This window comes from Populus alba, chromosome 6, assembly GCF_005239225.2.
Source record: "Populus alba chromosome 6, ASM523922v2, whole genome shotgun sequence".
NCBI lineage: Eukaryota > Viridiplantae > Streptophyta > Magnoliopsida > Malpighiales > Salicaceae > Populus > Populus alba.
The window spans coordinates 18,853,177-18,866,415 of NC_133289.1; the positions used below are offsets into that span (position 1 = coordinate 18,853,177).

A 13,239-nucleotide genomic window follows, 5' to 3' on the forward strand; every position below is an offset into this window, starting at 1 on the left:
TATTTTTTTATCATTATTTTAATGTGTCATCACATGTTTGATACATGTCGGGCTATAAATGAAGTGTGTCTATGTCCTGACACTTGCTCGCTATAGATGCATCTCTAAAGAGTATTGCTTGGTTACTTTTACGGGATGTAATAGATGGTAACAATGAAGATGTGATTGGTTAAATAAATAAAGATGAAAAATATAAAAATAAATATATTTTTTAAATAATTTTAAACTGAATTTATATTTTTTTAAAATAAAAGGTATATAAAATATATCTCTAGAAATAATATTTATTATTTTTTATTCAAAAATATCCAAATAAAAAATTCTTAATTCAAAACTTGTCCAATTAAAATATATAAGGATAAAAATGATTATTGTCATGGTTTTAAAATCAATTTGGAGCAATTCCTGGATCACAATTTGGGAAGGTCTACCAAGATTAACTTGGGTCTACCCCAATTATTCTTTAAGAATGACCAAAATGACATCATTTTGACTAAAAAAATATTACAAAAAAATTAACTGGTTTTAACTTAATTTTCTTCTAGGACATAGGTCGACCTTGGTTTTTGGCAAAGTCAGATAAGATCAATTCTTTCTCTGTTTTTTTTCTTAAATCCATAATGGTCTAGGCCCTAACTGGCCAAGTCCTAGGTCAACCCACTTGATCAATATAAGTTATATATATATAGTTTGATAGTAACACATGATAAAAGTAAAATAGATTTTATTTTTATTATTTCCCGTGTATTATCAACCAAACAAGATATACTGACAGTTAATTTATCTTGTACACCATTATCAAATATAATTTTGTTCATGAGATAAATAAGAGAGAAAATATAGATAAAGAGATCCTAGTTGCGAAGGTTTAGAAACCTAGCATAAGGGTTTCTTTAGCTTTGAAATGCTAGAAATTTATGGAGGTAAAATTTTACAAAAAGAGAGTAAAAGGGATAACAACTATTGATTGAAGCTTTAAAGATATAAACCTTCTTTAAACTATTAAGTGATGTTCATGAGACACATCTCTAGCTCTTTTTTTTTGCATGTTTTAATGATGTTTTGAACTTATTTCGGTGTTACATTGTGCGTAAGCTTGGATTTTGATTAATGTATAAAAATATATTTTTTTCTTTACTCAATCCTAATTTGAGATTGTTGTTGATGTTACTGGATACCAAGAAGATATGATTGTGATTATGTTTTTTTTGGAATGAAGTAGTTTTGGAACCTACTAACAACAATAATAAAGTTTTGATGTTTGCTTTGATGTATGTTTTTGGTTTTTAGGTCGTGTGAGTTTCATTGAGTGTTAAAATGCCAGTTTTGAACCACAAATTATCAAATATGCTTGCTGTTTTATTTTGGTAGTTTTGGGAATTCAAATTGTAGGCATGATTGTGATGATTTAGTGCTATTTGTTGTTCATGTTAGCTCAATCATGTGTAACAATGGTAATGTGTTTTGTGTGAACCAAAAAAGCTTGGTTTCTGGGCTTGCAAGGCAAAATAATGGATTTAGCAGTAGCTGGGATATTTCCAAACAATTATGGGTTTTTGTTTTTCATGTTAGAAAAAACATTACCTTGGTTCTATAATTTGAACTAGTTTTGGTCCAATTACTTACAACAACAATTTTATAAGACTTGATTAATCAATAACCAATGGGTACTTTACATCAATAACTGTTTTTTTTTTTTTTTACTTTTAATCCTAGGTCTTTTTTTGCACTTAAACCTATTTTGAACAAATCATGATTATTGGTTGATAAATAATGAAGTTTGATGCTTGATTATTATTCAATTATCGATTTCCAACATGCCCATGTCCTTGGATTATTCATATCTAGCATGGATTTTGATTCATGCGTTATTGGGCATGTTCTTGAGATTTTTGGTTTTTGATATGTTTTTGACAAAAATCTTCACATTTTTTTTCTGCAAGTTTAATATGTTTTGGATTTTAATTATGTTTCTGGTTTGTTTTTGGTCAACTTAATGTTTTTGGTTCGATTTATTGTCAAACCAAATATTTCAGGTCAACCTAATCGGGTCAAGTTCGGGTCATTTAAGAAAGGCCTTGTTTGATCTTTAAATGTTTTGATAAAGGATTTTATGGTTTAAGGGCATGTTTGACAAACATGCCTTTAGATATATTTTGACAATTTTATTTAAAGAAAAAATGAGTTTTTGCCAAACAAAACCTTATAAAAATAATATAAAAGATATCGTACAATAATAAAAGTTTTTGTTTTTTTTTTTCATAGATGGTGAAAGATCCTAAAAATTATTTGAGAATTTTTATAAAAATCTAAAATATTTTGGCATGTTTTTTTTATATATAAAAAGGTCTTGCAAAGATTTTACAAGAAGTTTGTAAAATTCCAAAGGATTTTGAACTACATTTCAAAAATATTAAAAATTTATTTTGGCAAGAAAATATACTATTCACTTCTAATATAAGAATAAAAACTTCAAAGAGTTTTATCTGAAATATTATTTGAAATGACGTTGTAATCAAGAATTTCAAGTTTGTCCTGAAAGAAGCCTTAATAATAATTAAGAATGTTTAACATGTGTCTCATCATACAAGAGTCATGGACATGTGTATTAGAAAGAAAAGAAAAGAAATAAAAATCACCAAATCTCTTTGGATTTCTAGTTATGGTTTATTTGTAGTGCATAAGTTGTGAATATACATGTTTTTTTTTTTTTTTTTTTTTAATATCTTTCAAACCAAGTTCTTGACCTAAAAGACTAGGGTCTGTTTGTCGTGGCAATCCCATCATAGATACATTAATAGAAATAAAAACATCATCAAACCATAGTAACCATAAATGAGGAAAACCAATCCAGCTTACCTCAGATAAGAGATACTAGAGGTGCTAATATATTTTCTTTTACACAACTAGTCCCTTGCTTAGAATCACTAAAGATTAGTTAGGGTCCCTATTAATTATCATACTAGGTGATGACTCTTTATCCAACAAAAGACCTCTCAACCTGCTTAGGAAGGGTTATGGCTACGTCGCACTTTTGCAAGGGTTTGACAACCTTGACTAAGTATAACAAGTTGGTTTTATTTTAATTGGATGATAAAAAAATAAGTGATGATAGTAAAACGACAAAATTAGAAAAAACCGATATGATAACTTAAAAAAAAACTTTTAGAAGTACAAAATTAAATAAAACTAGACATAAAAAAATTACCTGATTTAACCCCCAAACAACAGTATAAATATGTAACCTAGATAAAAATGGGTGAGCCAACTTCAGATTAATATGCAAAACTCATGGCTCAAGCCATAATACGAGGATAAGCGAACATAAAAGAAATTGAAGAAAAAATAATCCAAGTTAACCTTTTTTTTTTTTTTTTTTTGGTTTCTGTGGTTTCTGTTGGACAAAATCTTTTTATTTTAAAAAAGAACACAACAAAAGGGTAGAATGCTGTTTACAATATCTTTTTTGCTTGACTCATGATGGGTCATTCATATTTTCAGTCATCAAAACCACCTCTGGACAATTGTTGTGCTATGCTCAGAATGCTTATTGCGCTGGACACTAAGCCAACAAGACTTTCCGAACGAAGTATTTGCTCTTTAAGTAATGTCCTTTCAGCATATCTCATTGATGTTACACATGTAAGTATTTCTACTCTTCAACAACTGTCCTGATTCTCCTTCTTCTTTACTACGACATTCCTCTTTTCTTGCTCTATCTGTATCAATGTCTGTTTTTCTTTTGGAGTGCTGCTGGCATCATTGTTTTTTCTGTCTTTTTTGAGCGAGAAAAAAAGAGCTGGGTTGTCATTAGGGTTTTTGATGTTGACTTATCAATAAATAAGTGTTGCAAGACGATATTAATTTGGTTTCCTTTATATGGTACTGCAGTATGTATCTTGAGTCTTTACCTTAGCAGCCTAGGTCTTTGTGAAGTCAATGTTATTGGATCTTGTTTCCTGTACACTTTTTTTGTGGGAACTGGGATGCTTTTGAAACTGTGTTGGTTTCTTTACGGCATAGATCTTTGTTCATTTCTCATGGTCAAGTATACAATGGCCTTAAATTTTTCAATGATGGAGTATTTATTGGCCAGGAATCTCTTCATTTAATTTCCAGGTTTCATGGAACAAGATGCATTTTAGCAGTTGTTTGCGTGAAGTTTTATCTATCTTTAGACTTCCCTTTTCCTTATGTTGTGAGCTGGGGATTTATTCTTTCTTATTTTGCACTAAATTTTGTGAATTTGCTCATAAACCTCAAGCAACCCTCAATGATTTTTTAGCAATTGAAATGATAAATAGTTCACTTTTCTACAGTGTGTTCCAGAAGATGTTGATGAAAGCACGGGCTCCCTTCATGAACAAACATGGTGTTGTTATCTTCTGCCTAGCTTTTTCCTGTTTGATAGAAGTTACAAACTTCTCAATCTCGCATTGAACGTGATGGGGTCATCGATTAATGGAAATAGTTCATCGTTCTATCTGGTTATCGTATTCGTTACGCCAAGGGGAACTCAAGTAGGGTAAATGCTACTGTTTCTGTCCTTCTACGGATGCAAAGGGATGCTAAGGTTCAGCAAATTCTCCATTCATACAAGGAAGAGATTGACCATATTTCACGAAGCATATGCTCGTTACAGGTATAATTTTGCTTCCCAGGTGTCTCATGTCCATGTCCATGTCCTTTGTTACTCTGTTTTTGTATTGCAAAAGATCGATCAACAAAGTAAGGAATAGAGTGCATCATTTGAAGGGTAGAGAGGAGAGATTGAAGATCCAGCTGGCCTTTTTTAAATCAAATACTCCTTGTGCATATTGGTCTAGCTAGATATCATGTTTAGCTACCTAAATAATGGGGCATTTCTAACAGTAGAAAATATTTTTGGAAAGCTTTGGAGTGAAAACTCCTCATATCTGCATAGCTTGATTCTTTAAAGCATGGTGTTTATGATTATGGATACTTGGAGACATTTTCTCTCTCTCCCAGAATGCCGACCTCTTAGTCATTTTCTTGGGGGCTACTCAATTTCCCAGTAAATAGATGGAAGCTGTAGATACTGCATAATAAGGTGAACGTGGAATTGGCATAGTGGTTGGGAATGTGGAACAGAATCTGGCTTTGCTAGCGAGTCAATGAAGGTCCCAAGTTTTCTATGGCAGGAATGCACAGGTTCGAAGCCCTAAATGGCATGTATTGCCTACAATTTTGACCTACGTAATAGATAATCAGAGGGGGGCAATATATATATATATATATATATATATATATATATATATATATATATATATAATTTAACTTTTTGGATCTATTGCTGGTCCACACTCCTCTAAAATCAACTTCTTTGTTGATTTCGTTCACATTCTGGATGATTCAACTTCTTTGTTGTAAATTCTTTTATCTTCATTTGTAAATTTTAAAGTTTTGAAGAGGTTTTGGTTGCTTAATTTGATAGTTAAGATGTAATATTTAATATAAAAGCCCTTTAATTATTAACTAAAATAGAATGATAATTTTATAAATAATCTGATTTTTATTGAATTTTATTTTTATTTTTTACAGATTAAGAACGTATAGCGTTACAAATTTATAAATTCTAGGTTATAAGCAGTTCAATCTTTTCAAGAAAAAAAGAGGAGGGAAACTCATCACTCAAAATAAAATAACAGCTAATGCTACCAAGAAAGAGAAGGAAAACTCAGACAGAAAAGGAGAAATAAGTTCCTTCAAAACTCCTCCTTTCTCTTCTCCATCCGAGAAGACCTATTTTGGACGATGAATTGGCTACTTGGCAGAATTCTAAATATGATGAAATCTTAAAACCCTTGTAACTTATAAAATTTTAGATCCAGCTTCTGTCAAAAAATTTATTATAAGATAATTTTAAAATATAAATTTAAAAAACTTGTTAAAGCAAAACTAAAAAATAAAAACCTCGGACAAACCCTACAAGATCTAAAATTTATAAATTATCTTAAATTAAGATTCCAACTAGTCGCATGTGTCGTCAGAATGCGGCGAAGCAGTTGACATGTGCAAGACCCGTGTCAATTTTTTTGTTTTTTTGTGCAAAAACTAAAAATAACCTTAGAACCAAACAATACTAACAAACAAACCATAATAAAATTACAATCATGCCCCTGAAACCGAGGCAAAAAAATTCAAATTGTAAAGGTAATATATTACTTCAATTGTTCTATAAAATATAAAAATACAAAATCACCTTTATGTAAAAGGTATTAAATTATTTTATTCATGAGTTATGTTAGTAAATTTATTATGTATAACAAAACACAATTATCAAAATAACTCCACACAATCCTTATAAGAAATATAAAAAATTTATGTTATGGTAAAAAAACTACCTTATTCCCTAAGGAAAGGCTAAAGATAGAATGACCATATAGGCAAAATAGTAATTATAACACTAATGAATAGGACAAGGGGATTAGATTTTTTGGATAATAGCCTTTTTGATGAAATCAAAATGAACTAGAGAAATTATTTTGCATTGAGCATGGACCCAAACAAAAGGCCGCACCTCTCCCCTTCTGTGAGTATAGAGAAGTTATCTAGAAACGCAGCTAGTTCTCAGAAAGAGTCGGGCAGTAAAACCACAGTGAGTGATTTTGCATCTGCAGAATGCAAAATGGGTAATAAACTCTTCTAAGATCTACCGTAAACATAATCATAAAAAAATATTTTAGCAAACAAAGAAGGTAGTTCGGAGCAGCATGGAGCTGACCAATGTTGGAACGCGTTCAAGCCCTAAATCAAAAGCCAAAACCATCCATTGAAATGGCCAGGTGAAAATCGGGGTCATTTCTAGTTGAGGTTGGCTTATAGTATTAAGATAAAAATTAGCTAAGTACCATAGTTTATTATGTCATGAGATTTCTAATGAAAGTAAAGAATTTAAAATTTCAGGTAATTTACACAGGAGTTGACTCCACGTACACTTCGGCCTCGGTTTCATTTTGTGCTGCACTATCTTCATCCGCATCTGCCTGAAGATATGGACCAAATACCTTCATAACTTGTTCATAGACTGGCTTCTTGAAATCCACAGCCTGCTCAATGAACAAACAAGTATCAAACATCTAAACATAGATCTCCGGTTATTTATTTCCAAGTAATATTTTACTCACAAGCTCCAATACTCTTTCTGGCAACAACCATGCCCAGTCCTTAAATTCTGGAGTTTCACTTCCATCACCCAAAAGATTTATCTCATCCTCCTTCCCAGTGAACTTGAAAAGAAACCTGTTTTCAAAAGTTCTTTACGAGCATGAACAAATTGAAAAGGACATACTTTTGTGAAAAATCCAGCAACTTGGTCTTGGAATCAGAAAGGGGCAGATCCTATACTTTCTGCAATTATTTAAAGGAAATCGTGAAGAAAACAGGTAGATTTTGAGATTAAGCGAGGACAATTTGTAGAGAGAAAGAGACTCAGTCCTGATAAGTACACAAGGGCAGAAACAGAGCCATAACCCCCTTTAGCAACATTTATGTTCCCGAAATAACAAAAGATTGCTCAAAGAAACCATTATTTTCAAAACCATTACATGGAATCACTCGTATTTATGAATCAACGGCAGTAAAAGACAAGGCAGTGGTTATCATGAAAGCAAAACTAAAAGCAACCAAAAACTGTAGTCAGGAGTAACAAACACACAATTGGGTCAATCAAATTAGCTTCCATGATATGATCCATCTGATTGTTTTTGTTTCACTTTGTGAGAATGTATCCTTACCACTTCTGTGTTTGACCTTTGTAATTGGTACCCCATCTACGACTGAGTCTCTCTCTGGTTTGCGGTGGAAAATCATAAGTAAGCCAGTAGGGTGCCTACACATCCGATCCAGTATCAAAATCATTTCAGTTCACTCAAACAGGTAGCAAAAGACACATCTTTCCTTTTCAATTTGTTAGATGTTCATCTCATACACAACCCTAACTTAAAACAAGGGGAAAATAAATAATAATAATAAGAACCCACCTCTGCAACAAATTCAGCTGAAGTAACACCGGTTTCTTCCCTCAATTCCCTCATGGCTGCTGTCAATAGGTCTTCACCCTCACCAGCACCACCCTGTAGCAATACACCAAAAAACCAGTCACAAAAGAGAAGCTGTTATCAGCTCTTCCTATCCACACCCCACCAATACACGTAACCTACATCTTAAGTCCAATAAAATCATTTCATTGAACAAATCTGATACCTCTAGGCTCTAACCCCCCATTAATCCCAGCATTTACTAAAATCAGCTCACGTAAATACCCAACACTACCTGAGGCATCTGCCACGTGTCCGAGATGTTTATCCTCAAAGCAGTAAATATCTACACCCAAAGCCAACAATTAAATTTATTTCAAAACCAAAAATAAATAAATAAAATAAACAATTTCAAGTTAATCAACCTTTTTAGAGGAATTAACGAGACAAATCCCCACATTTCTTCTATACCCATCTGGTGGCGTCTCCATTGACGGCGGCAATTCCCTTCTTCTGCTTCTCCTTCTACTCCTTGTTAAGGATAAGGCTGCGCACGAAGAGCCAGACAGTGGTACGCTCGCAAATTTGTTCAAATTTATAGGGCAATTTGGGGTTACAAATCGATAGATATAATATCTCCTGACAATACTATCACACGACTCCATAACCCGTCGTTTAAGAGAATAAAATTACTTGGTCTCCAAGCATCTATCCACTGCCCGCTTTCTGTTTTGTAACGATTGGGTCGTCTTGCCTCCTTTGAATTTCAAGGGCTTGCAGACATGCAGTTGATAATCAGCGAGAGGATCGGAATTTCTCCACATCAGTTCTCTATTTTTCTCGTAAACCGCGAGAAGAGAGGATCGAGGATTCCTGTGGCTGCCAGAACTAATTTCTCGAAAATATATCGCGAGAAAGACTGGTTATTTCTCGTGGTGTTGAAACGATCGAGGCGCGAGAGGAGGATAAAGGGACACGAGATGATGACTGGAAACACCGTGAGGGATGATAATAGTGTTGCAGTTAACGGAAATGGGTTGCCAGGCCTTGATTTGGGTCGGGTCGATTATGAGAGACGAACAGGTATGGACCCTGGGTCTCGTTGGTGTGTTTACAAAACTGTTACTTTCGGGTTTCGGTCATCAGCGGGTCTGATTGCACGGCCCATTAAAAGACTTGCTCGAGAGGAGATCCAGGTCCATGTCCGGTATTGAATTATAGTGATTCAAGGAAAGAAAGATGGATATGGTGTTTTGTGGTGTAGGGGAATTATGGTACACCTTACACGTTAAGGCATGTGATGGTTTAGTAATGGCTTGTAATTTAATAAAAAAGTGTGGCCATGATTAAGGAATAATTGAGAGGTTATTACGCCTGATTGAAATGAGGATCATTCCCTTTCTTTGCTTTGGAGTGGGTTTTTAATTTTAATGTGAACAGTTGCAATCAGGTTTAGGTTTTTGTTCTTGTTTTCTTTTAGTTGGAGCTTTAGCCATTTTGAGTTGCGCAGAGCTTGTTCGACAAAATTCGAAGGTTTTTCAAAATTTATTTAGTTATGGTGAGTTTAGTTCACTATTAGACCTTTTGATAAAATTTAAGTATGATTTAATAATTAAATCTAAAATTATAAATATTTTTATAAAGCTACATGTTTGCAAACTTATTATGGGCTTGGCCTTATCTATTTATTCTAAAAACATATTTGCAACCTGTATATTTAAAGAAATGGGTAGTGCTATTAAGAATAATCTAACACATTAGATTTTATTGTTTTCAACATGGTAATCCCCTAACTTATTATTTTTCTAAAAAAATTTAGAGTTGTGTTAGTTTTGTAATTCTTTTTTAAAAACATACTGTTATGAGTAATGACTCACTAAATTAGAGATTTGATTTTCTCCTTATCATATCCCTAAAATTATATGTGTAAACCAAATAATTTTCTAGCTGGAGATTAAAAAAATTAGCTAAGTTTGTTTCTATTTTTATTTTTTTTAATTCACCAATTGAGTAGTAACTCATTAGATTAGAGAGAAAAATGGTTTGGATTTGGAGCGAATAAAATTGATTTGAGAGAAAATTGTATGAGGCTGAAGATTTTATATTGATGGTATTAAATGATCCATCGTTTATGATCAAAATGATATTATTTTGTTAGGCTTAATCTTAATTTAGTCTTGGTCCTTACTTTGCCAATTTTTCACTTTAGTCTAAATTAGTCCCAATCTAAAACTTTTTTCTTTCAATTAAACCCTTAACTAACCTACTTAAAACCCCCTAATTTGGTGCCTTTTCACTTTAGTTTTTTAGGTTTGTGGTTTGTGCAATTTTCAATCAAATTAGCTTTTAATTTTAATTTTTTTTTCAATTAAATCCCAAATTAATTTTATAATTTGACAATGTATTTCAAATTCATCCATCGTTCTTTGATTTTTCTAATTTCCTTTAGATTTATTGAAAAGACATTTTTTTTTTGGATTTTTATAGTTTTTGAAAAAAAATAAAGGTAAAAAATTAGGTCATGATAATGGAGACAACAAGATTTTAATTGGAGTCAAGAAGATTTTTGTTTGAGTCATGAACATTTTTTTTAAAGAATCACTTGTAAAAACCTAACAAAGAATGGTAAACAAAAAGACTTGAGATAACGGGGTCATTCTCAATACCAACAAAAATTTCCATAGAAAGTAAGCTAAAAAAAAAAATCTTCAATTGAATAAACACTAAAGGAATGAAACAAGAAAAAAAATTAGCTTAGACAAAGAAAAAAAAACCAAGTAAACCCAAACATATATATCCCAAATCTAGTTAAATCTTTAAAACTCGTTACCTATAAAACCCTTGAATCCAGGTTCAATTAAAAAAGTTTATTATGAACCAATTTTTTTTAAAAATGAATTTTAAAAATTGTCAAAGAAAAAAAATTGACAATAAAAATAATAGGGATTAAATTTGGCAAGAAAAAAAACCATAAAAAGGGTGAAATAGTAAAATAAAATCAATTTAAAAAATGGTTTCAAATAAAAACTTGTCAAAGCTAGAAAGTTTGGAAAAAAAAAAATAAGAACTAAATATGATAGGAGAGAAAACTAAAGGAGGGTGAAATCATAAGACAAAATCAATTTAAAAAACGATTCCAAATAAAACAAATTGCAATAAAAAGAATAGGGATTAAATTTGAAAGATGAAAAAAATTTAAAAGGAATGAAATTGAAAAGACATGCCACTTTTATAAATTATTCAAGATAAAAAAAAATTATAATAAAAAAAAGAGAACACATATAAAATAATGTATAAATTAAAGGGTTATTCTTGAATTTTTAAGGGTCTAACGTAAAAATCTAGTTAGGAGAGAGAGAGAGGAAGAGGGAAAAAATGACCGATAATGCTAAACTTTGTGAATGTTGGAACACGCACCACCTCATCAGTTCAGGGGTGTCATGAACTTTCAGAAGGTAGTGTTTGGTTGCTAGACGACTTTTCACGCACTACCCGAACAATGTGAGAACCATCCACTTGTTGGCGCGTGCATAGTAGGAGCCATTTTTTTTTAATTATATTTAATAAATGTAATTTATGATAATGCCCCTTTGTATTCTTAGACTTTACAATTCTTGTTACAAGAGATGGACAATAAAATCTGTATCCATTATACTTTTCTATACAGCTAATGTAATATCCACTAACTATTCTTAAGTTTAACTTTGTCTCATGTGGATTATAAACTCTAACTTTAGTTTGGCAATCTCATACATGTATATGCTTTAAACTATGTTTATAAACTTTCCATAACTCAAATAGAATTTAATGGATCATTTTGGTTGAAACTCAATTTAGTATATATATCATAGTATTTAAAGCTTCACTCACCATGTCCATCAATGTTCAATTTCTCCTTTCAACCACATCATTTTGAGATGGTGAGTCTAAGCATGTAAGAAAATTTGATTTTGTTTAAACAAATATCAAGTTAATGTTAATGTGTAGCTCTAGTTAATTATTTCATTTTGAAGTTCACAAATTTAGAAGCTGCGAGATCAATAACATTGATGATGAAAGCGTTGCGGGAGGTGCCTTTTTTTCAATAGAGCCAACTTAAAGATCATTTAGAATGGAGGCCTGTTGATGCTTGGTGGGAAAAGTTCAGGGTTAGTTCAGTATTTTTAGTAGATAAAAGATGTTTTTTTTTTTAAAAAAAAAAATTTGGAAACTAATTATTTTACCTTAACTTGGAAAAACCACAACACAACTAGGTAAGTTTTAATGTGTGATGTATATTTTTGTTTTGTAAAATTTTAATATTTTTTGTTATATATTGTTTACTTTAATAAAATACTAAACCAGGTTGCATGATTTCTGGTATGAAGGACACCCTATGCTAAGAGAAGAGCCGAATTAGATGACTTTGAGATGTTGAAAAGTTATAGACCTTTCCACATCACTAAGAGAAACTGAGAGAGATATTTAGAGTTTTATATGTCGAAGGGTTTTAGGAGGCATTCATGGAATAGGTCATCAAACCTAGCAAGCATAGTCGCTTCCATTTACAAACCATGCAAAATGCTTGATAAGAGAGCCTGTTTTAATTTCAAGTATTTTTTTTTCCTGAAAATCATACCTATAATTTGTAATCAATAGATTTATTTTGCAGGATACACAATTTTGAAGATGAGATGATAATAAATAATAGGTGCAACGGGTTGTTGATAGTCGAGTTGGGAAGTTTATTGCAAGTTAAATTTGAAAGCTTTTTGTATATTGTTTGGAATAATGCTTTTTCATCCATATCTCTGACTTGTTTATCTATGGTGTAGGTATGTACACACAAAAGGTGGTGAAGGAGCCTTCAACTCACACAGAATACGATTCGGATTTGTGTTTAGAGGCTGGAGCAACCAATGGACTCAATATGATTCAAGTTTGCAGTATCTCTATGACTATGGCTCGAGATATGAGATTGGTTGTAGTGTCTCGACTTTAGATATCTTATAATTCGGCCCGAGTCAAACATCACCAACTATTGAGGAGTTGGTTAAAAAATGAATCAGTGCTCTAGAGGTTGAAATGGAGTGGAAGCATGGAGCACATGAAAAGAAGCTTGAGGAGTTCATGGCAAAGTATGAAACATACTTTTCTAGTCATTATTCTCCCTTCTACAAACCTCCACGAGATTTTCCTCCCCCTCCATCTCCATTTATAGTTAGAGCTTATGATTGATTTGTATATACATTTGTAATTT

General features: G+C 31.9%; 1 protein-coding gene across 2 annotated transcripts; it reads right to left on the minus strand.

The window, feature by feature from the left end:
- Positions 1-6,769: 6,769 nt before the first annotated feature.
- On the minus strand, positions 6,770-8,981 carry LOC118027947 (nudix hydrolase 26, chloroplastic). Of its 2 annotated transcripts, XM_035031450.2 has the most exons (6): positions 8,426-8,981; positions 8,296-8,346; positions 8,004-8,096; positions 7,758-7,852; positions 7,149-7,263; positions 6,770-7,070 (listed from the first exon to the last, which is right to left on the minus strand). In XM_035031450.2, exons 1-6 carry the CDS (start codon positions 8,663-8,665, stop codon positions 6,933-6,935), a joined length of 732 nt encoding a protein of 243 aa, XP_034887341.1. In that variant the 5' UTR covers positions 8,666-8,981; the 3' UTR covers positions 6,770-6,932. The 2 variants fall into 2 exon arrangements, with proteins under 2 accessions (XP_034887341.1, XP_073265818.1); XM_073409717.1 differs by lacking the exon at positions 8,296-8,346 and having other exon boundaries at positions 8,426-8,980.
- Positions 8,982-13,239: the final 4,258 nt, after the last annotated feature.